General features: G+C 45.2%; 1 protein-coding gene and 1 long non-coding RNA gene across 6 annotated transcripts in view; one reads left to right on the plus strand and one right to left on the minus strand.

Moving 5' to 3' along the window:
• The window catches only part of Adra1b (adrenoceptor alpha 1B), a 118,371-nt gene that overhangs the window by 54,073 nt on the left and 36,971 nt on the right, over positions 1-27,327 (minus strand). For 3 of the 4 annotated variants that reach the window (XM_039085165.2, XM_063268387.1, XM_063268388.1), the window contains exons 2-3: positions 4,138-4,204; positions 2,477-3,618 (exon numbers count right to left, since the gene is read on the minus strand). In XM_039085165.2, the coding sequence (XP_038941093.1) occupies positions 2,477-3,425 (949 nt within the window). In that variant the 5' untranslated portion in view covers positions 3,426-3,618; positions 4,138-4,204. Of the gene's footprint in view, positions 1-2,476; positions 3,815-4,137; positions 4,205-27,327 lie in introns of those variants that run through there. The other variant, NM_016991.2, reaches the window with a different exon arrangement.
• The window catches only part of LOC108352076 (uncharacterized), an 86,361-nt gene that overhangs the window by 34,122 nt on the left and 24,912 nt on the right, over positions 1-27,327 (plus strand). For both annotated transcript variants that reach the window (XR_005490142.2, XR_005490141.2), the window contains exon 3: positions 14,992-15,108. This is a non-coding gene — a long non-coding RNA (uncharacterized LOC108352076). The remainder of the gene's footprint in view (positions 1-14,991; positions 15,109-27,327) is intronic.

Here is a 27,327-nt window from a genome sequence, read left to right on the forward strand (position 1 = left end):
AGCAAGCTCTGAGAACACTGTGGGCTGGGGACATAGATGACCTTTTGCTGCTATTGCATGGACATGAAGGGCCCCAGAGACTAGGAGGACAGGATCTCAACAGGCGTGAACAGAAAAGCCAAGGGAAGACCCCGAAGGTAGACTTGACAACTTGAAGCAGACGATACGGAGAGAAGTCATACCATCTCACACCACTGGTAGCTGGGGAAGATTCAAACTAGCAACATTTAAGGATGCTGGGCTCTAAAGGGGTCCAAGAGATGCTCTGACCAATGACTTTCAAGGTCTCCATTGTGATCCAGCCCTTCAGAGTCTCCTGGGGTCTGATGTAACATATAGAACCTGATTCCATCTGATTTACTGGATCAGAGCCTCTGTAGGTTGGACTCAGGGGGGCTATGTTACTATGGAGTTTCTCAGGTGTTGTGTTCAGTACACCCCATTCATCTCACTTAACTGTGTTCTTTTCCACACATGAGATTGGAGGCCCAGAGAGGCACAGCAACAAGCCCAGGGTCACAAAGCTGATGCCCAAGATCAAAGTAGAACTCAGTAGCCTGTACCACTTGAGCTGAGACTCTTCTTTCCAACCTGTTGGGAGCTTTTTATTTCCCTTGAATCTCAGGGCCAAGGATTGTGGCTATGATGATTTCTGAGTACAACTGGGCTATTTTTCTTCTTAAACATGCTCTGGCTATAGCCTCTGTATGTTGGTGGGTAGATCCGGGAGGAAGTTAACAGGTGCTGGATTGGCAAGAGTAAACAGAGGAAACTCACAGCTACTGGCTACCTCCAGTGGAGCGGGGCTTGGCTTAGAGTGCTCACACCTAATTTTGATTAAATACTTGCTGTGGTTCACACTTTACACTGCTTCCTCCTTACATCCACACAGCTCCCCAGGGTGAATACTAATTAATCCCTTTTGTAGATGAGGAAACCGAGGCTCACACAGGAACAGGGCTTACCTCAAGGTCATATGGCGGTAAGAGACCAAATCACACCTACACAGAACCATGATCTTTGTGACGATCCGGTACAGCTGTCACCCATGGTTAATAGAACAAGACTGCCAAAGGTCCCAAGACCTTGAGAAGGCAAATCATTCTGCACTGGGACGCAATCACTGGTGAAAGCTCTTCCTATTTAACAACATTGGGAAAATTTTTTTCTGAATGGCAGTAGCCTGCCAGACTTCTTTAGGAAAGATCACACAGACAGTATGTTGGAGAGTTTTTTTTTTTCCCTTAAAAAAAAAAAAAAGGAAACTCTTGGTAAACACTTACTTCCTCTTCATTCATCTTTTTCTCTCAGAAGCAGTGTGACTTTGGAGTCAAAGCTGCTGGAGGGGCTTGGCCACCTCTGAGACCCTGCAGGCATGACTGGTACATGAGGTCTGTGGTACTCGGTAGTGCCCCCTCTTCTGATAGCCCGCCCCGAGCACATCCTTCCATTCATTTCCCTCCAGTTCTCATCAGGGATAGGAGAAGAAATCAAAGCAGATCAATGCACCAGAGAAGGGACAAGGATTTCCCAAGCCATGTGAACCGCACCTTCCTCTCTGTTTACCGTCTAGCCGGACCTTGTTTTCCCCCCTGTCAGGAATCAGGAAGCCTTTTGAACAATTCACTTATCACGGCTTGGACTATCAAGCCAAATAAGACGGACACATTTTTGTAGACGGTGGGGGCGGGGGACTGAGTTCCATCTTGCCTGGGCTTGGCATCGTATCGCTGAAGGTGAGGGTCAGCTATAATTAAATTCTGAACATTTCATAAACCGCTGGAGTTGGGAGCATTGTGGAGGCGAAAACTGAGAATGTTTCTCTTTGAAATCCCAAGCTTCAGAAACTTAAAGGCCCTTGGAAGCTGTGTGGCTGGCTGTAAGATGCTCCTATTATCTGGTAAGAACGAGGACAGTGCAGAAAGGAGAGAGCTAGCGGGGGGGGGGGGGGGGGGAGGAGGGGGAAACCGCAGCCTCTGCAAGGCTGAGAAATGTGGTCCCTGCAAATATTGAATGAACACTGCCTCTCTCTGTAGGAGCCGCCTCCCTGCTTCCCCAGTGCCGCGTCTGCAGTAACTACAAACTATTTGGTATGCTGCGTTAGTGACGCTGCCTTCTCAGATATATCGTTACTACCGAAATAACACTGGCGTGATGTTGGAGCCCAGTGTCCTTTTTAATTATTAAACTGAGGCCAGTGACTGAGTCATTCCACATCCCAGATTCTCCTCCTGTGCTTCTATTTCAAGTGCCTAGTATCTTAGCTTTTTTTTTTTTTTCACCTACACCTGAGTTGGTTCTTAGCCAGTTACCCAATCTGCAAAGCCCTTGCAGAACAAATAGTATTATCCAATCTCCAAACACACACTGATGGCATAAAAATAACCAAACCCACACAAAAAAACTTTAGGGTGAGATCATCAGGAAAACCAAGATAGGAAAAGGTCTATCTCCCATTTGCTAACCCCCAACTTACCAAGCGGGAGAGCGATGAAGAAGGGGAGCCAACATAAGATGAACATTCCGACTACAATGCCCAAGGTTTTGGCTGCTTTCTTTTCCCTGGAGAACTTAAAAAGTTTGACAGCTATGGAACTCCTGGGGTTGTGGCCCTTGGCCTTGGTACTGCTGAGGGTGTCCTCATGAAAGTTCTTGGAGTGGATCCTCAGGGTCAGCTCCTTGGAGTTGGACATTTCCTTCATGACTCCCGCCTCCAGATTCTTGGTGGTCCTCTTGGCCACGATGTAGACCCGGCAGTACATGACCAGGATGACCGCGAGCGGGATGTAGAAGGAGCCCAGGGAGGAAAAGAGGGCGTAGAAGGGTTCTTCGGTGACCCCACATTCTTTGTCATCATTGGGCGCAGGTTCTTTCCATCCAAGGAGAGGCCCGATGGAGATGACCGTGGACAAGACCCACACACTGAGGAGCGCCAAGATGGCCTTCCTGCGGGTGACCAGCGTGGGGTACTGCAGAGAGTATCGCACCCCAATGTAGCGGTCAATGGAGATGGCACATAGGCTCAGGATGGAGGCCGTACAGCACAGGACATCTACCGCTGCCCAGATGTCACAGAAGATGCGCCCCAGCACCCAGTAGCCAAGCACTTCTAGGGTAGCGGAGAAGGGCAGTACTGTGAAACTCAACAGCAGGTCAGCAATGGCCAGGTTGACGATAAAGTAGTTGGTGGGCGTCCGCAGGTGCCGGTTGCAGGCCACCGACAGGATGACCAAGATGTTGCCCACGATGGCAAAGAGGATGAAGGCGCCCAGCACCAGGCCCACAGAGATGGCCCTGGTGACGTCCAGCTGGGGCAGTGTGGAGTTGCTCGAGGTCTGGTTGGGGCCAGTGAAGTTGTCATCTTTCAACTCTCCCCAGTGGGCAGGTGCTGATGTGTTGTGGCCGGTGTCCAGATCGGGATTCATTTTAAAGTCCGCCCTCCATAGCCAGGGAGGAGATTGGGCTCGGAAGGGCTGCGACCAAGGCACCTCAGCTACCCTGAAACTTTGCTCCCTCCGTGGTCTTCTTTCCAGAGGCGTCCTCCTGGCGAGAAGTCATCTCCCCCGGGCAGCCTAGCCCGGCAGCACGTCGCCTGCCTGCACCCAGCGGCTCGCTCGCCTGTCAGAAGGAGGAGGAGGAGGAGGAGGAGAGAGGGGACGAGGCGGCAGCTCCAAGTTTAATGGTCCACGTCAGGCGCGCCTGGCCCGGCTGGCGCGGGAGCGCTGGGAGGAGCAGGCGCGGGGCCGGGGGTGCCCGGCTGTGCCCGGCCCGCAGCGGGTCTGCGGACCGCGGTGCCTTCTCCGCCCAGCGATCGCGAAGAGGGTCTGCTTTCAATGAGCCGCCTCTGGGCTGACTGCACGGCGGTGACATCAGGCGGGGAAGCCCGGGCGCCCTGACTCTGTGCGGCACTAGGGGGCAATGCGGGTCCAGCCAAGGCGCGCAGCCCCGACGCCAGCGCCAGCCGGGTCGGCCTGGAGATCAGCCGCGCCCCGCACCGCTCCCTCTGCGGGGATGGGGCTGGGAGCAGAGCAGGGGATCCGGGTGTGGGCATCCGGGTTCATACACCCCAGGGGCCCCGCTGGGATTATTTTCCCTCCTGTTCACGCTTCAGTTAAAAGGTAGGGTGGGGATGCTTACCTCTAATGGGGACCCCTGGAGTCAGCCATGGGTTCAGAGGGATGTGCAACTTCTACACAACTGGTTTCTACAAAAGGAAGAAAATCCCTGCGTTAGGCAGGTGGCAGAGACTTGAGTCACATCCAAGACCAGGGATATACTTTAGTTCCCCCTTGCAACCTCTTTGGCCTTGATAAAACCCAGAAACTTCTGTTTGCTCATTCATTCATTCATCCATCCATCCATCCATCCATCCATCCATCCATCCATCCATCCATCCATCCGTTCAGTTGTTCACTTATTCCTTCACCGGTTGTTAATGTCCGCCTGCAGACAGTGGGTCTGTTCTAGGCACTGTTCTCCAACAGTTGGAGGGTAGCCAGATTCCTGACCTGTAAGTGGGAGCTTACCAAACAAGCAGAATCTGAAGCATGACATCTAAGGACAGGAGTTAAGGAGAAGATTAATTGAGGACAGGGTATGCAGGAATATGAATTGGATTTTCTTTTCTTTTAATGACAGAGTATGATGTAACTCAGGTTGCCCCCATAGCTTACTATATAGCATAAGGATAACTTTGAACTCTCGATTTTCCTGTGGCCACCTCCTGAGTGCTGGAATTACAGGCATGTATCACCATTGTCGGTTTCTTTAATACTGGGGATGGAACCAAGGGCCTCATGCATTCTAGACAAGCACATACTCTCTACCAACTGAGAACATCTCCAGTCTGAACTTGACATTTTAAGTAGGGGCTTGGGAGTGTCACTAAAGAGATAGTTGAGTGTGAGGGAGGGAAAGGTGAGAGGGAGCTAGTTAGCTCTCTGGGAGTAGAGAGAGGGCAAACAGATTGTCACACCCTGGGGAAGGGGCTTGGGGGATTTTGTTGTCCGTTGGCTCTTTTCTTGTATTACCTTGTACTCATGTTGGATCTTAAGCTACAAAGGCCTATTTCCAGATGTGGGTAATGGTAGATAATTATAAAAAGGACAAAAAAAAAAGTGTGAAACCAGGGAAGAATTTTCTTGATTTTTTTTTTTTTTTGCAAACAAGATCTTCAGGTTGGTTTTGAACTCAAGATTCTCTGTCTCCCAACACTAAGATAGTAGACTGTGTGCTAAGTTCATGTTGCCTTTTTTTCATGACTCAATGAGAGAGCTAGTCTCATTTTGATTTCTGCTTTGAGCATGGGACTGGGTTATAAAGGAAGTTGAGCCCCCTTTATCAAGTACATATACCTACTGAGGAGAGGAACTAGGAGTCAGAGTTGAATCCCGTTACTGGGTCTCCCAATTCCAGTGCTGAGTACTGAGCTGCAAAAGAGTCACTGTTCCTACAGGAGCAAAATAGGGGACAGAGTGGATGGTGTAGCTCGGGATCCTTTTTAAATGGCACATTTCAGGATCCAAGGTACTGCTACTGGGAAGGGACCCATATTTGCTGAGCTCCTGCTGATAGTCAAACATTTACTTATTTCCCTGCCCTTCTCCCCCTCCCCCTTTCTTCTTCTTCTTCTTCTTCTTCTTCTTCTTCTTCTTCTTCTTCTTCTTCTTCTTCTTCTTCTTCTTCTTCTTCTTCTTCTTTTCTTCTTCTTTTCTTCTTCTTCTTTTCTTCTTCTTCTTCTTTTCTTCTCTTCTTCTTCTTCTTCTTCTTCTTCTTCTTCTTCTTCTTCTTCTTCTTCTTTTCTTCTTCTTCTTGAACTGGGTCTTGCTGTGTCACTCACACTAGTCTTGAACTCATTATGTAGGCCAAGACTGCTCCAAACTCCAAAATCCTCTGTCCCCTGCCTCCCCAGTGCTTGGATTACAGACACAAGACACTACACTCAGCTCGCTTATTTTCTTTTTTATTCTTTAACAGGTCTTTAAGAGAGGCATAACTATTCTTTGTGGATACATGGGAAAACAGTGGATTAGAGAGTTACTCATATGGTAGTGACATAAAGCAGGGGACAGGGCAGGGGCTGCTGAATTAGACACCTGATACCCATTTCTTCCAGTCCACAAGCCGTGACCCAGGCTTCTCATTTCTGCTTTTGCTAATCACTGTAGTTTGATTAAGGGGTGAAGAAGCAGGTGCCATGCAAGGCGGTCCCCGTGCAGGGCCTTCAACATAAAGCTGGGCTCTTCAGGTCTTTTTATTTATACTTTTTGGAGAAGATTAAGCTTTTCGTTTATTTGTGTTTTTTAAAATTATCGTACCTGTGTGTTACATTCATGCCTGCTGCCTGTGACGGTTGAGAGATGGCATGGGGTCCTCTGGAGCTGGAATTGGGATGGTTGTGAGCCACCATTTGGGTGATGGGCATTGAACCTGAGTCCTCTGCAAGAGCAGCAAATGCCTCTAACTGCTGAGCAGCCTTTGATTGCTTGTTTGAGAGGTGGTCTTAGGCTTGAGAGGTGGCCCAGGCTGCCCTAGAACTTATTGTTAGCCCAGGATGGCCCCCAAATCATGATAATCTTCCTCTTGCCCCAGGCTCTTAACTGTTGGCGTTGCAAGCATGTATCCCCCACTCTATGTTTAAAAATCTTAATCTCCTACAAAACTACACAGGCTCTCCAGTTGCACAAAATATACAATTTTAAGGAGTTTCTATGAGATTTCAAACAAACAGGGATGCAGATAGCCCTGAAAACAGTCCCAGCCCCTGTTTCAATGATCTGACCTAAGCTGCCTTTAGAGATTTAAAAATAAGAGATGCCTGTTTTTAAGGTTGGTGGTAGTGTGGTCCTGTAGGAGCTCCTGGTACCTTAACTCATTGATTTTGCCATCGTGAAGATGGTGTGGAGGCAAAGGGCCCTGGGCAGCTGCCACAGGTGGTCAGGCCATTGACTCCTTTTCTCTGGCTCACAGAATGTGGGGTGTCTTCTGATGTAGAAAAAAGACCAACATGGCCACTACTGACTTACACAGTGGAATGTGGACCAGGACAGTGCCTGCCTGCAGCCATCTGTCAGAGATCTTAATGGGAAGGAGAGACTGTCCTTGGTCTCAGAGGCCTCTCGTATTATTTTGTATGGAGAGAGAGGCTGGTCCAGATGATCTTTTGAGATACCCTTGTGTGCTGACTGGATTGACAAGGCCCTGAATCCACTCTGCTGCTCTCCCTTTATTGATCTTCCAGGATGGGATGTGGCACTAAGAGAGCATCCCCGGTACCTACACAACCTGAGTGCTAGGAGGAGGGAGCTTTCCTGGAGCTGTTTCCTCTCAGGGGTGATGTCTGGCAAGAGGAGAATACTGATAAGCTGGGGTAAAACTGATGGTTTGTACAAACTCAGGGATGTGGAGACAGGAAGTGAGAGGCAGAAGGAAGAACAAGCTCCTGGCCATGTTTTCGAGTTTAGTGTCCCATTTCTCACTTCCTTGGGCATTAATTAACAGCCAACAGCACGCCACAGTCTCTGGGGCTGTGTCTGCATAGTCACGGCCAGTGTCTGAAATGTGAAAGCCTGGTGTATCCAATATCATTTTTTCTTATGAAGGCAAAAGACCGAAAGGGAAGAAACACACATGCACGCATACACGCGCTCACGCATGCACATGTCATAAAGAACAAATCTGAGATTCAAATTGGCTTATCTTTATTACCAAAGAGAATAGCTTGAGAACTTGTGTCTCCATTCGGGTGTCAGGATGTGGAAGAGCTTATCGAGGCATTGAGGGGAGTCAAATATCCTTGCAGATTTCTGACGTGCTGTCATTCATTCGCCAGCATCTTTCACATAGGCAGAACAAACATGTCCCAGCACAAAGCAGACAGGTAGTAGCCTTAACAGCAGATACGAGGCAGGGCCCCCACTAATCAAGTCCTGCCGATGGCTGCTTCTTTGCTCTCCGCTGTCCCTAGCCTCACTGCAGATGCCTCTTTGCCCTTCTGGCTGCGTTTTGACCCATGGATTTGTTTAGGTGTCATGAGGATACAGACAATATTTCATTTTCTCGGTACTCCCTGGGGCAAAGCCAAGCACAGAGCTCTGACTCATTGGAGGCTTGGAGAAGAAGAATCTTTTCATTACCCATCTTATTGCATTAGAAACCTCTGATGGTGCAGACTTCCATTTATGTGAGCCCTCTAGGAGAAGCTGCCACTGAATCTGAACAGAGGGGAAACTGAGGCTGGAAGTGATTTACTTAGGACATTTATGGAAGGTGGTCTTTCTCCTGGAATTATACAATCTATCTATCTATCTATCTATCTATCTATCTATCTATCTATCTATCATCGATCTATCTACCTATTTATCACCTATCTATCTATCTATCTATCTACCTATTTATCACCTATCTATCTATCTATCTGTCATCTATCTATCATCTATCTATCTATTTATCATCTAACTATCTATATCTGTCATCTATCTATCATCTATCATCTATCTATCTATCTATCTGTCAATCATCTATCTATCTATCTATCTACCTATCTATCTATCATCTATCTATCTATCTATCTATCTATCTATCTATCATCTATCAATCATCTATCTATCTGTCATCTATCTATGTATCATCTAACTATCTATCTATCATCTATCTATCTATCTATCTATCATCTATCAATCATCTATCTATCATCCATCTATCTATCTATCTATCTATCTATCTATCTATCTATCTATCATTTACTTATCTTTCTGGTTTACTCTGTCTAGCTCTTTCTAGTCGCAATCCAACCAGATATCGCTTGGTGTATCTGTTTCATGAGAGGCACCACACTAAGTGTTGTGGGTTATCAAAGATCAAATCCAATTAAAAAAACTAAGCGACTGATAACCTAGCACTCACCATCCACTGAGCATAAGGAATGAAGGCAAAACACCTTTCAGAGAGAACCTTCCGTGTGCCAGACACTCCTCATAAAAGTTCAAATGAGGACCCATTTTACAAATGAGAAAACTGAGGCTCAGATAGGTTCTGGATATAACCAAGGCTGTACAGTGAGTAGTTGGCCTCGGTACTCCTAGCATTGTCAAGTGCTTTGAAAGTTGCATTGCAACCTTCTCTCTGCACCAGACTGAGATTGCTTTAAAAAAAAAAAAAAGGCAGCCAAAGGCTCCATGTTAGCTGAAGGAAATTACAGCAGAAACCAAAATGTGACCAGGGTTGTGAGTGAGCAGAGGTCAGGGAGGTGGGAAGACAGAACCATTTTCCCTAGAAGGTTCTGCAGAGGCACTCCTCGGGCCAGCCTGCCCTACCTCTAGGAGTCGTTCTGCCGGGGAGAGGAGGACTGGCTGGGATTCATTATGAACCCTCTGTATCCTTAAAGAGCAACGACTGTGGCCTTGGATAGGGGAAGTATGAAGAGCCAGATGTCTGGCATCTTGCTGACCCGGGTTTATGCCCTACTTTCATAAATTATGATCTTGGGTAAATCCCATAACCACTTGGGCTCCTGGCTTCCTAACCAGTGAGAGGAGGGTCAGCATGGTTCCTGTTCACAAGGCCATGGTGAGGACTGTGATAATATGTGACAAGTGCCAAGTGCTGGGCGACAGTAACATCTATTAGCCAGGGACTGCAAGACATTTAGGAGGTGCTCGGCATGGGGCCAAAATGCTTGACTCACTACATCTTATTTAATCCTGATAATGACATTAGGTAGATGCTGCTGTTGTAGATATCTGATAGATAGAGAAACTGAAGTTCAGTGTTTAAATGATCTGCCCAAGGCAATAGGACTGGCATAGATTGTCTGCAAAACACCCCGTTAATGAGGCTAAAAAGAAGAAGGTGCTGATGGTGTGAGGCGTTTACTCCACAAGGCACCCTGGGGGCTGTGGACCCTCGAAGGAGAATTTTTGTACTTTTGTACCTCTAGGTCAGAGGGCCAAAATACTGTCCCAGCCTTTCTTCTGGGCAGGGGATGGCTGGCTGTTGCAGGCGTACCTATTACTTCTTAAGACAGCATACATGTCAGAGGCTCCCAAGAGTGAGGAATCTCAGCTTCCTCTGTGCAGGGCTGCTTTTGTTTATGATAAGCTTTGATGAGCTTAGTTTCCCTAATCCAGCATCCAGCCCTGGTGAGCTGGGAGGGCTCTATAGCAACCCTCAGCAGCAAGTGGCGGGGAGGATGAACTGCTAAGTCATCCAGGGGCTAAATTTATGTCCCACATTGGGAGAGAGTCTGGGAGGCCAGGGTGTAAGCCTGGGATGCCTACGCATGTAACATGACGGTTCTTCTTTCTGTATGTTTGAAGAACATGTCCGTTTTCTTTTACGCCAGCTAGCTACTAGAAAACGAGGCCAGAGTCACTCTAACAACATGTGCTACAGCTGCCTCTTCAGTGCCCTGGCCTCTCTGAGCTCTACCACCACAATTCAGGACGAGGAACTTCTAAAATGTCACACCACCACCACCACCACCACCACCACCACCACCACCACCACCACCACCACCACCACCGTCATCATCATCATCATCAACAACAACAACTACAACAACAACAGTGACCCCTAACAAAACAAAACAAAGCAAAAACAAAACACTAGTCCAGGACATGCAAACTGTAGCCTGTGCATTAAATTAAACTTTGTGCCTGTGTTTTATTTGATTTTATTTTTATAATAAGGTTTTATTGAAACCCAGCCATGTCCGTTTTGTTGGTGTGGAGGGTGTGGCAGTTTTCATGCCATAGTAGCAAAGTCAAGTAGTTATAGCAGTTGGGTCATCTGGTCTATCCAGCCTCGAGTGTTTACCCTGTGAAACTTTGTAGAAAACCCTTTATCTAGTCCGACTTTCTTATTTTCCGTGTGGGGACACAAAGGCCCTGGAAGAAGATGGGGCTTGCCTGAGACAGAGTCAGTGTCAGTAGTCAAGAGGACTGACTTCATGCTCATAACTCCGTTGCCACGGATATCATGTTTCTGCATCATGCCACAGGCTCTGAGTTTGAATCCTAGTTTTAGCCGCTCAGCTGGGTGACCTTTGGACCAGCCGTGTAAGTAATTTCCATCCCTTAACTCATGTGTGCCCTAGAAACAATGCTTTCCTTTCCCTGAGACAGTGCACAGGCTAGGGGGTTGTACAGATGAAAGATGCTCTGGTCTGTAATATTTAGGCTGAAAGCTGGCTATACCCCTCCCCCAATAAAAGACTGCCACTGTTATTACATTCATATTCTCTATAATTTTATATTTATAATCTAAGTATGCATGTATGCATAGTATCATGATCTGTGCATCTGTGTACTTACCATTTGTCAATTACCTATCACAAGTGTGTATCTATCATGTGTGTGTGCCACAATTTACCTATCACATATGTATGTATGCATGTATGTATGCATGTGTTTACTTGCTTTGTCTACTGCTTTGTCATATGATTTTCCTTAATTCCTCCTCTTGCCTCTTTTTCTGGAAGCGGCATTTCTCTCTGTGGCCCTGGCTGTCCTGAACTCATTCTGTAGACCTGGTTGGCCTCAAACTCAGAGATGCACCTGCCTCTGCTGCCCAAGTGCTGGCATTAAAGGCATGGGCCACCACTGCCTGCTTCCTTAATTCTTTATTGTGACTTCCTCAGGGTCAAATCCTTGCTAGGACCCTTGACAAATATTTCTTTTTTTTTCAAATTATATATCTGTATATATATATTTATATTTATATAAAAAGACCAATAATAGCAGTGTTATGCATCAACAGCAGCAACAGCTTTTCCAGGTTCTGCAGTCATCTGAACAAAACTGTAGAGACATCCAGCATACTCCATTAAAAAAAAAAAAGTAAAAAAACAAAACCCGAGAAAACAGCACAGTTCTGTTACTCTTGTGGTACCTGGCACCATTTTTTTTTTTAAATTAGCTTCTCAATCATCATCTGGAAAGAAAACATTCTGAGCAACATCATTAAAAACAGCTCTGATAAAGCACGGTCACTACTACGTATCATAAAGCAGGTACAAGCTATTTTACATCCACAGAGGTATGATACAGTACTGTCCTACATCTATAATACTAGAGGATACAATTTAAAAGGCATTATTTGAGACTTGATTCTACTTTTCCAGCAGAGGGCCCAAAGGATGGTGTGACACAGCTTTGTAAAGAAACATACTCTAGACAGGATTTCCTTTCACTAGTGGCACAGTTCTAAGGATTCATTCTCTCCATGAATGTCAGCTAAAACCGTTATTAAAAAAATGAAATATCCCTAGAACAAAACCGTATAACCACCAGATTCACATGAAGATGACCTAGTGGAGACAAGCTGGACCTCACCTTACCAACAAGCTATCAAATCTGTTATGTTTAAACAGTGAGACCTCCAAGGAAGGAGATGCCAAGTAGTGCTTCAAAGCTTCGGACCACAATCAAACACAGCATCCTTTTCAACAGAAGCAGAAGCTCATCTGAATATGCTCATGGATGCTGACATCAACATTTAATCATCTCCTCACTCATCCAGGAAGAGGGGGAGATCAGTTACTACTGTACTTTATTGTGTTCAACCAAATCACCATGTTACAAAAATAGCAAGCTGCCATAATAAAAAATAAGGCTCCTCTATCCAGCACCAGATAGTATCATTTTACTTTCAAGCCTAGAAATTGCACACTTGTATATAAACCAATCGAAGATGAGGATTGAGAGTTTATCTTGGTGGATTTTTCCTTTGATGAATATGAAGTGTCCTTCCTTATCTTTTTTGATGACTTTTAATTGAAAATTGATTTTATTTGATATTAGAATGGCTACTCCAGCTTGCTTCTTCTGACCATTTGCTTGGAAAGTTGATTTCCAGCCTTTCACTCTGAGGTAGTGTCTGTCTTTGTCTCTGAGGTGTGTTTCCTGTAGGCAGCAGAATGCAGGGTCCTCATTGCGTATCCAGTTTGTTAATCTATGTCTTTTTATTGGGGAGTTGAGGCCATTGATGTTGAGAGATATTAAGGAATAGTGATTATTGCTTCCTGTTATATTCATATTTGGATGTGAGGTTATGTTTGTGTGCTTTCATTCTCTTTGTTTTGTTGCCAAGACGATTAGTTTCTTGCTTCTTCTAGGGTATAGCTTGCCTCCTTATGTTGGGCTTTACCCTTTATTATCCTTTGTAGTGCTGGATTTGTAGAAAGATATTGTGCAAATTTGGTTTTGTCATGGAATATCTTGGTTTCTCCATCTATGTTAATTGAGAGTTTTGCAGGATACAGTAACCTGGGCTGGCATTTGTGTTCTCTTAGGGTCTGTATGACATCTGTCCAGGATCTTCTGGCCTTCATAGTTTCTGGTGAAAAGTCTGGTGTGATTCTGATAGGTCTGCCTTTATATGTTACTTGACCTTTTTCCCTTACTGCTTTTAATATTCTTTCTTTATTTTGTGCGTTTGGTGTTTTGACAATTATGTGACGGGAGGTGTTTCTTTTCTGGTCCAATCTATTTGGAGTTCTGTAGGCTTCTTGTATGCCTATGGGTATCTCTTTTTTTAGGTTAGGGAAGTTTTCTTCTATGATTTTGTTGAAGATATTTACTGGTCCTTTGAGCTGGGAGTCTTCACTCTCTTCTATACCTATTATCCTTAGGTTTGATCTTCTCATTGAGTCCTGGATTTCCTGTATGTTTTGGACCAGTAGCTTTTTCTGTTTTACATTATCTTTGACCGTTGTGTCAATGATTTCTATGGAATCTTCTGCTCCCGAGATTCTCTCTTCCATCTCTTGTATTCTGTTGGTGAAGCTTGTATCTACAGCTCCTTGTCTTTTCTTTTGATTTTCTATGTCCAGGGTTGTTTCCATGTGTTCTTTGTTGATTGCTTCTATTTCCATTTTTAATTCCTTCAACTGTTTGATTGTGTTTTCCTGGAATTCTTTCAGGGATTTTTGCGATTCCTCTCTGTAGGCTTCTACTCGTTCTCTAAGGGAGTTCTTTATGTCTTTCTTGAAGTCCTCCAGCATCATGATCAAATATGATTTTGAAACTAGATCTTGCTTTTCTGGTGTGTTTGGATATTCCGTGTTTGCTTTGTGGGAGAATTGGGCTCCGATGATGCCATGTAGTCTTGGTTTCTGTTGCTTGGGTTCCTGCGCTTGCCTCTTGCCATCAGATTATCTCTAGTGTTACTTTGTTCTGCTATTTCTGACCGTGGCTAGACTGTCCTATAAGCCTGTGTGTCAGGAGTGCTGTAGACCTGTTTTCCTGTTTTCTTTCAGCCAGTTATGGGGACAGAGTGTTCTGCTTTCGGGCGTGTAGTTTTTCCTCTCTACAGGTCTTCAGCTGTTCCTGTGGGCCTGTGTCTTGAGTTCACCAGGCAGGTTTCTTGCAGGGGAAAAGTTGGTCCTACCTGTGGTTCCAAGGCTCAAGTTTGCTCGTGGGGTACTGCCTAAGTCCTCTCCGCGGTGGCCGCAACCGGGAAGATCTGCGCCGCTCTTTCCAGGAGCCTCCGTGCACCAGGGTTCCAGATGGCGTTTGGTGTTTTCCTCTGGCGTCTGGATGTGTACAGAGTGCAGTCTCTTCTGGTTTCCCAGGCGTGTCCGCCTCTCTGAAGGTTTAGCTCTCCCTCCCACGGGATTTGGGTGCAGAGAACTGTTTATCCGGTCTGTTTCCTTCAGGTTCCGACGGTGTCTCAGGCGCAGGGATCCTGCCGCTCCTGGGCCTTCCCCTACGGGAACCCAGAGGCCTTATACAGTTGCCTCTTGGGCCAGGGATGTGGGCAGGGGTGGGCAGTGTTGGTGGTCTCCTCCGCTCTGCAGCCTCAGGAGTGCCCACCTGATCAGGCGGTGAGGTCTCTCCCCCACGGGGTTTGGGAGTTGACAAATATTTCTATCCTATTACTTATAACTGTGAGTCTCTCCTATTCTCTATCTCTGTCTCCTTCCCCTCCTCTCTCCTTGACTTTGGGGCAACAGAATGAATCCACTGTTTTACTGTTTATCATTTCTCATAGAACACAACTCGAACTGAATCAGGTGAACTGATGCTGGCCTCGCTGGTCCCCACGGACTCTGCCATCTGAGATGACTACTGAGGTTGAAGAGGATTTTGCCTGACACTGGACAAGGGTGTGAGTTAAAGAAGGAAAGAAAGAAATACAGAATACAGGGCTCAAATTTCTCCATCTTTCCTCTTCTTCCTCTCTCGTGCTTTCTGATCCAAACCACACAAGCCTTTTGGGGGATTTTTTTTTCAATTGTGGTCACCAACTTCAAAGAGTTCTAAAGGAAGTGGTGGGACTCTTTTCCTTGGAGGCATCTAAAATTGTACTTGGACAAAGAGTTAGGGCCCAGCTTTGGAGGGGACAGACCAGGTCCCAAGGGATTTAGACAGAGGAGAGAACTTGGACTGTTTTCTGCCTTCTTTCTCTATTTTTGAGTGTCTCTGGGTGGGACCTTGGGAGAAGTATGGACAAGCTTGGCAATTGCGTGTGGCATCACTTTGGTTACAGGGACATGGTGAGGGGGACAAGGGTGAGAAAGAGGCTGTTTCCTCTGCAGCGCCAAGTAAAGATGCTGGAGCACTGAGTAAGGAGACAGGAAATGCCCAGAAATTCTCAGCTGTTTACTGGACACCAAATTAAAAGATTTGGAAATGAGCCCAAAGAGTCTTTAAAAGATGACCGGAGAAAGAGGAGGTATCCTGGTCTTTCTGCTTCTTATAGGGACTCTACTCGTGAGTGGACACTGTTTTAGGAACGTCTAGACAAGAGAAATCTGGGATAATGGAAATTCACTCCATGATGCACATTCCCAGGAGGACCCCGTTGATCTCCTCTGCCCACTAAAGGCATGACATGGTGGGCTTGGCCTGCTTCCTTTTGCCCCATTTACACAAACTGTGACTTTGGTGCCCATAGGTACTAGCATTATGCTGAGGTCATCTACGTGAGCCACTGAATCTAGTCCCACTACATCACTTTTCCGTGACACATATGGTTGGCTCTATTTCATAGGTGAAGAAACTGAGAATGGGAGAGATTCAGTAACTTGTCTGGAATTATTCAAGCATAGGGTTGGAATATAGGCCATCTGATGAGAGAGCTGATACTTATCATCTCTGTGGTATCCCATATTTGGCTGTGGTTTAATGTTGGTGCTGACAAATATTAACAGCATGAACACTACAGAAAGTTCTGGGCAAGACTCAGTAGACCAGGGATACTGATCTATGGAAACACACATATTTGGGGTTGTGTTACAGTAACGCACAAATGCCGATCTTTCTTTATAGGACCCAAGGATTACATCTCTCTACCTATAAAGAAAATGTGTTATATGTACAAATGAAATATTTTCAGCCATAAAAAAATAGAAATCTTGGACCAAGTGTGGTAATGCCCGCCAGCCATTCCAGCATGAAGGAGGAGGAGGAGGCAGGAGGATCAGGAGTTCAAGGTTTGCCTCTCTTATAAAACAAATTAGAAGCTGGTCTGGAAAATGCACAACAACAACAACAACAACAACAACAACAACAACAACAACAAAGACAAATGAATGAAAATTGAAATTTGAAATCTTGGGTAGAAGAGATGGCTCAGTCATTAAGAGTACTTGATGCTTCTGTAGAATGCCTCGTTTAGTTTCCAGAACCCATGAGGTAGTAATTAGTATATAAGGCTTAACTCCAGTTTCATGGGATCTGATGCCCCTTTTCCATCTCTATGGGAAGCAGGCACATACTCAGTGTTCCCCTCAAGGGGAAAACACTCAAATAGAGTGAAAATAAACAAATCTTAAAAAAAACAATTGTACAGAAAATTGAAATCTCACTTATGGACAACATAGAAGGAGCTAGATGGTTTCATGTTAAGCAAACTAAGCCAGGCATAGAAGGGTTAAAAAGCAGTGACATCACTCATCTGTGGGAATTATAAAAAACAATTCTGTGGGAGAAGAGAGCATCAGAGTAGTCACTAGGGACCAGGAAGGGCAGAGGGAGTCTGGGTAGCAGGAGCTGAAGTAGGAAGAAGTAATTTTAGGGCACAGTAGAGTTTGTGTAGCTAGCAACAATGTATCATAACCAGGAGAGTGTGAAGCCTTTCAGGGCTCAGTAGAGTTTGTATGGCTAGCAACAATGTATCATAACCAGGCGTCTGAAGTCTTTCAGCACAGAATAGGACACACAATTCAGGAGGTAGAGATGCTAGTTGTCATGAAAAGGTCATCACACTAGGTATGTTCACTAGATTATCAGAGTGTACCCCAGAAATAGTATGTTTTTACTTGAAAATATTCTTCTCTTACTTCTTCTGGGCACCTCAAGTAAGCTCATACCAGGCTAGTGCCTCAACGTCTCCACAAATGGTGAGGACAGTGGTGGCTAATTTTGGTTGTCAGCTTGACAGAAATCTGGAACCAACCAAAACAGAAGCCACTGTGAACATCCATGAGAGACTTTCTTGATAAGATTATTTGAAGTAGGAGGAACCTCCTTAAATGTGTGTGGCATCTTCATGGCAGCATAGATAGAAGGATTTGGAAGTTCTTTTGCTGGCTTGCCCTCAATCTTATGGGAAAATTTATCCACTCTTATGCTGCTACTGGTACTAGAATTAATTTCTCCTGGTTCCCAACATACATTGAAGACCATCAGCTTACCAAGTATCCTCTAGGCTTTCTCTACCTGACTGGGGCTGTTAAGATATCCAGGCTTCTGAACTGACCAACTACCAGATTATTGGACTCTTTGGTATGAGACAGCTATTGTTGGACTACTCAGACCCTATTTTGTAAGACAATATAACAAATTCGCTTAATATATTTATAAAGTCTATAATCTATAAGCTCCATCTATCTATCTATCTATCTATCTATCTATCTATCTATCTATCATCCATTCTATTAGTTCTGTTTATCCAAAGAACCTTTACTGATATGAGAGACCCAACTAAGTAATTGTCTTTTTAAGGATTGTAATGATTGCTTGTTATATGTTGCTAACTAACAAGAGTGATTAAGCAAGAGAGATCATGAGAGATTGTGAGGAGGGCGAAGGGAGGGAGGAGGGAGGGAGGGAGGGAGGGAGGGAGGGAGGGAGAGAGAGAGAGAGAGAGAGAGAGAGAGAGAGAGAGAGAGAGAGAGAGAGCGCTCATGCTGATATAGCCTCCAGTGACAGCACAAGATGCCAGTTAGCCTTAAGGAAGTAGCTGGTTACACACCAGACTGGTTTCATCTGGACAGATCAGAGTCTCACTTCTGCCTCTTCTGGGCTTTGTGATCTGGAAAAACTCCTTCATTTGTTTAACCTCCCATCTGTTTGTCTATAAAATGGGGCTTTTAATAATATTTACCACATCAGGTTGTTGAGAGGATTAAATGGAACTGTGCCTGGAACCTAGAAAGCTTTCAACAAATGTTAGTTGTTGTTGATACTTTTGTATAATCTTAAAAGTACACAACAGATTCCTCAGTCCCGAAGGCTTTAGGTGTGCACCCTCTGAGCCAGGCTCTCAGCTGGCTTTTGATTGCCAATTGATATAACTGGTGTATTCTTTCTATTTGTTGATTTTTTTTCCGAGATAAATTCCCATGAAGAAACAGTAGCTGAAGAAACAGAAACACAGGGAATAGATAACATTTGTTGAGAACTTGTATCCTAGGATATATACATTGAGTGCTTTATAAAGATTACCTCCCTCCATGTGTTTGTATAGGTAATGGTGTATATACAGTGTATATATGCACACGTACAGTGTGTGTGTGTGTGTGTGTGTGTGTGTGTGTGAAGGACAGCCTCAGACATCATTTATCTTTAGGTACCATTCACCTGTTCTTTTGAGACAAGATCTCTCACTGGGATTTGGGGGTCATTGACAAGGCTGACTGGCCACACTGAGTCCCAGGGATCACTCTGTTTCTAGGTTGTAGTACTTTGATTAGAATCTTATGCCACCACCCAGCATACCACACCCAGCGTTTTTATGTGGGGGTAGGGATTGAACTCAGGTCCTCATTGTTTTGCAGGGCAGATACATTACCAATGGACCCATCATCCCAGGCCACAGCCCCTCTTATTTTAAGACAAAAATCCTACCAGGCACACAGAAATAATCTATCTGCCATTGCTTTTCAAATGGCCATATTCAGACGGCCCAGAGCTCTTTGGAAATCATTCTGCATGCAGAAAGAATTCCTGGACTGGAGGCAAAGCCAGTGTGGGTGTTGGCGATCTCAGGGAGTGGAGTATGGTGGGCAGTTGGCCCAATGGAGCTTGCTGTGCAGAGAGAAAGAGAAACCCAGCTCAACTCCACAAGCAGGGCAGCAAGCCCTCGGCTTGTGATTCTTGGCCACTGGAACAATTATGTCAACAGGAATTTTCCTTGTGTGCCAGGCCAAAGAGGCTCATAGATAATAACCCTTCAGTCAGGGAGACCATTCACACCCTAGGAACACAGGGAAGGAAGGAGGGAGATACCCATGTGCACACTCCCTGGTTCCAACCTTGAGAGGACCAGGACCCTGAGAAGGAAAGGGGCCAAGAGGAGGGGACAAAAAGCAGAAAAAATAAATGCTGTGAATATGTACTTTTAGTTAAATTCCAGGGACTGAGTAGAGTTCTCTAGTCAAGCTGGGAACTGACAACACCGATGGATCATCTGTAGCGCATGAAAGATTGGCTCTTTGTTCTCACCCCAAGACTATAATTTCCTCTCTGTTCAATCTGGGGTGGCACTAGTTCCCCAGGGATATAGGAAATTAAAAGAATTACAGAGAGAGTCTCTGGAAAGGTTTGACAGTGTAGGCAATGTGGCCCAAACATGACAGCCACAACTCGCCTACAATAAGACCTAAAATCAGATTTCTGGGCATTCTGATTCTGAACCTCTAATGCGGGGTCCAGGAGTTTGCACACAGATAACCTAAGTAGTTCTTTTACAACAGACTGGTGGACCATGTTTGGAAGACATCATTTTGTCCAGTGTACTCATTTTACAGACGATATAATAGAGGCTCAGAAAATAAAAATGACTTTGCTGAAGGTCTTTGACACAGGGCTTTTGAAGGGCCAAGGTCTTAAACTCAGAAAAGACAGTCCTAGTATTCTTGTCTCTGGAGGAACCCATGACAGGTGGCCTTGACTACATGCTGCTCTTTAGTCCCGTCATGTACCCCACCTTCATGCATCCCACATTGCCACTCATTCACTCAGCAATGGCTACTTTTCATGTTTTCTACTTACTTATTTCTTTAACTAAAATCTTTAGCATATAAAATACTAGATTCCATTATGCCGGTGTCATACATATCGACATCGCACTTTGCTCATATTTACCCATTCATGACTTTTAAATAGTTAATTCATGTGTGTGTGTGTGTGTGTGTGTGTGTGTGTGTGTGTGTGTGTGTGTGTGTGTGCTGGAGATTAAACTCAGGTGTCAGACTCCTTGGTAGTCATCTCTATCCACTCAGACATCTCATCTGCCCCTCCCACTACTTTTGTGGTCCTTCTCTTCTGGTCCTTGCCCTTTTTCTAACAGTGCACCTCCTGTCTCATGATGCCCATGTCTTTTATGATGCTACCCTATGACCTTTGGATGTCTGTTTTTCCCTCCCTCCCAAATGCAGGCTAGGAGAGGTTTCTCTGTTCTCCGCATCTATCGTAGCACTGATCTTGGTCTGTGCTCACACACTTCTCCATTTATTTATTTCAGCGCCACCTGCCTCTCTCCCTAGACTCAGACTCTACATGGGATGGGGAAGCATTTCTGTTTGTTCATCCAGAAGTCCAGTTGAGCGCTGGATGGACAAGAAACGGTAAATGAGTGAGTGAATGGATATGAGCCAATGATACCAGGTTGATGTCAGTTTTGACTGAGAGTTAAAATACATCAAGGTGCATGTGAAAACTTCTGACTTTCAGTGGTGTCCCACTTATAAATATTTTTATTCATGTTTATTTATTCCTTTTAAAGAATTATTTTTATTTATTATTACTAAATAATAATAAATAAAATATTATTAAATTATTTATTTATTTTTATTACAAGTACACTGTTGCTGTCTTCAGACACACCAGAAGAGGGCATTGGATTCCATTACAGATGGTTGTGAGTCACCATGTGGTTGCTGGGAATTGAATTCAGGACCTCTGGAAGAACAGCCAGTGCTCTTAACCACTGAGCCATCTCTCCAGCCCATATGTGTTTATTTTTATGTTCTAGATTCACTTAATTAACATTTTCTTTTTGAGACAAGGTCGATGTATCCTAGCCTTCTAACTCATGAGGACCCTGAGAATGATCTTGAATTTATGATCTTCCTGCCTCCACCTTCGGAACGCTGGCATCACAGGTGTTTGCCACTGTATCTGGTTTGTCCCATGCTGTGGACCCAACCCCAGAGTTTCAAACCCAGGCAAGCACTCTATCAACTGGGTTATATCCTCAGCCCACTGTTTTGGATTTTCTACAGCATCTCATACTATAACTAACAATAGTCTGTCTTGGCTCTCACCATACGACAAAGGCTGGCCTCAAATTTATACTGCTGGCTTCCTCAGCCTCCTAACCACTGAGACTACGGTGTGAGCCACCATGCCTGAATGTGTGTAGATATTTTAAAAGATTTATTTATTTTATGGGTGTGCATATGTGATATCTCTATCTATCTATCTATCTATCTATCTATCTATCTATCTATCTATCTATCTATCTATCTACTTATCTGTGTACCATGCATGTGCCTGGTGCCCATGGGTGTTCTGGAACTCGAGTTACTGATGGTTGATAGTTCCTATGTATGGCTGCCAGCAGGTGAACCCAGGTTGTCTGTAAGAGCACCAAGTACTTTTAAGCACTGAGCAATCTCTCCAGCGCCCCATGTATAGATTTTTTTTTGAAGCTGAGGGTCTTTTCTTTTTTTCTGGCCCAGTACTTTCATGCCACCTGTATACCCTGTACCTGAAACCACAGTTTGTCAGCTGTAAAATTGGACAGGACGATGCTCGCTTAGCTTGACTCGCTAATAAACTTTGCATTTCTGTGGTGAGGTTTTGTGTTGGGAATGGATTCTGTTCTCTGTAACCTTCCTCCCTCTCATTAGCAAGAGCCGGTGAATCCGAAGGTCTTGCTCGTGCTGCCTCCAGAAACTCTTAAATTGTGACCTTTTCTAACCTGTTCCCAAACAATGTATGTCAGCCTAATGTCCTGTGTTCTCAAGGCTCGGGGAGTGTCAGGAACCCTTTACAGGGTTGGATCCTTGCCAGTGACAGACGATGTCTTTCTATTGCTCCCCCGCTCCTCGATTATTAATCTGGCCTGGAATGGCTCTTTGTGAAAGAGTCACGTGCACCAATGACTACAGCGCCCAAGAAGCCCTGATTATGGAATGCCGGTGACTGAATACATACACAGGAACCGCAATAGACTTGATGATAGCTAGTGCTATGGATTATTAGACTGTAGATAACGCACCCCATGCCAGCCCTAGCCACACAGTAGGCCCACTCAGTAATGCTAATTCTCCCTCCCAGTAGAAGGACTGGGGAGACTTCCTGGATTGCCTGGTTAGCTCCTCTTTACTGAGGAGTAATCTCTGAGTTCAGGGCAGCACATTCACCTCCTGATGAAATCTTCAGGGCTTGCAAATGAGTCTATTCACATTCACGAGGGATTCCTTAGCTATGCTTTTTACTTTGCTTGGGTGTCTATAGGAAAGAAGTGCTCAGCGTCACAGCTGGTGGGGGTTGTAGAAGTCGGGTGGCCCTTCCTTTATGTCACAGGCAAGGAAATTGAGGTCAGGCAAATGCCTTGACCGAGGTCATCCAGGGCCGGAGCCGAACTAAGGTTACTGATTTCTAGCCAATAGTCACAAAAGCAGGTGCATTCAAGTTATCACCATGTGATCTTCATTACTTAAATACTAAACGAACAACAGCAGAGTCACCGAGGCAGACTGTAGCTACAGGGACCTATGAGAAGGCAGAGGAAGCTGATAGGAAGTCTTTATCCCCCACGCTGAGAATACCATTGCTAACAATTCAAAAGATGTTTTCTAGGCTACACACATGTACCCACACATGCTCTCACAAACACACATACTCACAAACACATACATACACTCATTCACAAATATACACACTGGAAAACAAACACACATATAGATGCACACTCACTTTTATACAAACATACCCAAGTACAGACACACACACACACCACACACACACACACACACACACACACACACACACACACACACACACACTTTAGACCTAGGGGTGAATACATGTCTCACCCAGAGCTCACCAGTGCCCAAGACTCTATTAATGAAGACTTGGAGACTAGAAAAGACACATTTGAAACAAGCTCTGGAGGTGTTACATAAGAAGGGGCCCGTTCCGGTGAGTGGAGCTGAGTGGAGCTGAGCACCTTGGAGACTCCAGCTGTTTCCCCAACCCCTTCCCTTAGGAATGGTCAGACTAAACTTAAAACAGCTATCTGGCTATTATTACCAGAGCTGCTTCTTAGCTGAAGGCCTTGGAGCAAATTGCTTAACCTCTCTGAGCCTGCTTTCCTCATCTGTAAAGTGAGATAACACTTGTGAGAGTAGGGTGAGGTTAGTGTGTGCTTACTGGTATTAGTGTGTCTGTGGACAACTCGAATAATTACATTTACAGCTATGTCTGTTAACTACTTGTTCTATGTCAGGACTCCGGCCAAGCAGCTTACAAATGTCCCACTTGCTTTTCACACCCATGAAAAGTGGAAGAGAAAGTACCTGACTCTATAATCCTGACAGAAAATGGCCAGGCAAAAGCAGACTGACCCCCACAGCCCTGTGGCTGAGGGCTATCATTTTGCTAAGTGATTGCTTCGAGTCCTTCTGGTTTTGGAATGGAGACCTTGGCACTTTTCAGGGCCTCTTGGCTGGGATCTCCTTTTAAAAGCCTTCCACAGGAACAGAACTCTGACTGACATAGAAAGAGGAAGCGGCTGTCCGGCCATCATGGGACAGAGCTGAGACACTGGCCAGAACCCTCTGTGTCTGAAGAACCCCCCTCCCCTTGACTGTGCCTTAGTGTTCCCTAGGTAACAGTGGGGGACATAGAGATTTATGTGCCTGCTGCTCCCAGCAGCTACTTGACATGCTCTGTCCAAGAGAGACAGTGTCTGGTCCCAGGTGACTCATCAGGTTGGAAGCAGACACAAGCTGGTGTGTGGGAGGAAGGATATCCCCCACATTCTCACTTCCCACCGTCAAAGGGGACCTGAGGGGATTTCTCCAGCACACGGACTTTTATAAAGGCAGGTGCTGAAGACTCTTTATACATGGAGAAACTGAGGCCCATTCCCAAAGCTCCTCCATTTAAAAAAAATCAATTAATTAGTTAATATATTTATTTTGAGGAACACTGACGGAGTAGTGGACGTGTGCCAGGTACAGAGTTAGACTGTGTGGCAGATAGAAACATAAGCAAACACAGGCTGACCATCAGCAGTGTGATTGACTAAGTGGGGAGGGAGGAAGATACAGCAATAGGGGTCTGTGAGGAGAGGTGCAGACCCCAAGAGTGGACCTGTCAGGGGGTTGTGTGTGCATCTTCCCTGCAAGTGTCACCATGCCATATCCTTTCCCTTCTCCATCTTCTCTTCCTCATTCCATTTCTTCCTCTGTATCTCTTCCCTCCCCTTCCCCTCCCCTCCCTCTCCCCCCTCCCCCTCCTACTCTCCTTCACTTTAGTAAAAGCTCACGGCGCAAAATTACCCTCTTAATTTATAAACAGTCACAGTGAACTGTGTGCCCTAAAATTTTCCATCTGACTTGACAGAAACTCTGTGCCTATTAAACAATTCTTGATACATTCTGGTGGTCAACAGAATTCTCCAATTTTCCATTCCCGTGACCTCACCTGGTTTGCATGCCTCGCATGAGCAAATTGTGTGACATTTCTCATTTTTTGTCACTGGTGTACTATATTGAACACACCGTCCCCGAGGCACATACCCTTTGTGTCATCTGACGACATCTCCCTTTCTGACGGTCGGTAATATTCTATTGTCATACACACGATCTTCTCTGTATTAAACATGATCTTCTCTCTACCCATCCATGCATGGATAGACACTCAGGTTGCTCCTACTACTTGGCTGTTGTGAACAAGACAGTAGAAATATCTCTCTGAGATCTTGTACCCAGAGGGAGGAGTGCTTGCTTTTATGACAGCTTCAGTCTTTCGAGAGAACTTCCACAGTGTGTCCTATAGCAGTGGTTGTTATGAAACGTAATGTGGCAGTGGTGGTGGGGATGCCAGTCAGACCCTCACCAAGGTGTCCCCTGAGAAGTCATGCCACACAACAGACCTAATAGAAAGGAGATTTATTTGGGGGAAGGAAGGGGAGTGAGGATCTGGAGAAGGGGTAGAGGCAGACAGATGGGAACAGAGTCATGAGGGCAGAGAAGGACAGAAAGGACATAAGGATGGGGGACTGGCTGGGAACAGTGTCATAAGGGCAGAGAAGGACAGAAAGGACATAAGGGTAGGGGACTGGCTGGGAACACATGGGAAGAGAGAGAGGAAAAGAGAGAGACTTGGGGTGCCAAGCAGTTCTTTTATACGTCAGGCTACTTGCACCTAGCAGTGGCAGGTATGGTGACAGGCGATGATGTAAGCTGTTGCTAGGTCCCTGGGAGGAGCCTATCGGAAACGCCTATAAGGTAACAGTGGTGTTCTTGTTACAACCCCACTGACGATGACGAGAAATTCTTGTCATAACCACTTGTTATTTCTATTTCCCCGTGGGTTTAAATATTTATTTACTTATTCTTGTGTGTGTATGTGCACGCACACATGTATATGCGTGTTAGTGGAGGCCAGATGCCAGTCTTATTGTTTCTGAGGTTACTGTTGATGATACGGTTGGTCTCTCACCGTTCTAGAACGCACTGACTTAGCTACGATGTCTGGCCAGTGAGCCCCCGAAATTTGTCTTTCTCTGTTTTCACAGTACTGAGATTGCATATGCCACCACACCTAGACTAAAAAAAAGATTTATTCATTTTCATTTTATTTTATGGATATAGGTATTTTTACCTGCCCGTGTGTTTGTGCAATGCATGTGTGCAGTGCCCAGAAAGGCCAGAAGAGGGCGTTAGACCTGTGATACAGATGGCCGTGCACTAACAGGTGGGAGCTGAATCTAGGTTCTCTCAAGAGCAGCAAAGACCCTTAAACATTAAACTTACTCACTAGCCCCAGCACCCAGAATTTTTAAAAATTTAGGTTTTGGAGATTGAACTCAGATCCTTCGGCCTGTGTGGCAAGTATTTTATCAATTCTGCCGCCTTTAAAAAAAATTACTTTTTAATCATCATGGTGCTTCTCCAATGGGTGTGTGGTGATATCTCATGGCTTCCCTGATGATGAGTGATACAAGCATCTTTTAATCGTCAGTCATTTATGCATCATCTTTGAATCATTTCACTGACTATAAAACTGAGTTATCCGTCACCACACATATTCTTTGAGTTTTTACTTCTGAGGGGAGTTGAGACGACTTTGAAATTCCCACGAAGCCTTTCTGAAGGCTTTGTCAGTGGGGTAGGCGGGGGGTCTTCCTCAACAAGATATAGCTAACTGTGTCCTCTAGTATTGGAGTTGCATCCTAGAAGTTTTATCAGTTTGCAGTGGTGTCAGAAAGACTTTGAAAACAGTATTGATCCTGCTGGGGGTTCTTGTCCTTTGCCTGGCAGCCTAGGGTGAGTGTAGTAAGGAGATGGTTCTGCTGAGAATCCCCCTCCCCAGCCTTTATCCTCTGAGGAATGTGACCCTGTGACTCTAAGAAGGAAAGGAGGGAAGTCACATTCACTGGGCTTCTCCAGAATAAGACCTCTGAGGTCTCCAGTCTTTGGGAGACTCTTAAAGCGACACGCATATTTACACAGTCAATAACTACATTTCTGTTTCAACCAAATAATCATATTAACACACCCTTGGAAGGGACAAGCTTGCTTCAGCCATCCCATTATGCACCTTTGAGCATTCGGGTAGCTATCCTGTGGAAACAGCGCTGGCTTTGAGAGCAGGCATAATCTTAGAGGCACCAGGAGTCTTTATGGAGACAACACGAGTTGAACCTTGGGTCTGTCCCAGCTCTGTCCTATGGCTTCCCTTACTTATATGTCTGAGGCTTTCAGTAACTCTGCTGCCTCTCATTCATCAGTTTCTACTGGGTTTTCAGTGGGGGTACAGCAGGAGAAGACAGGGGAAGTGATGTCCTCGTCCTCATCTCCTCTCTCCTCTGCTTCCTCTTCTCTACCCCATCTTTTTCCTCTCTGCTTTGGGCTCGTCT

This window comes from Rattus norvegicus, chromosome 10 (assembly GCF_036323735.1).
Source record: "Rattus norvegicus strain BN/NHsdMcwi chromosome 10, GRCr8, whole genome shotgun sequence".
NCBI classification, from domain to species: Eukaryota; Metazoa; Chordata; class Mammalia; order Rodentia; family Muridae; genus Rattus; species Rattus norvegicus.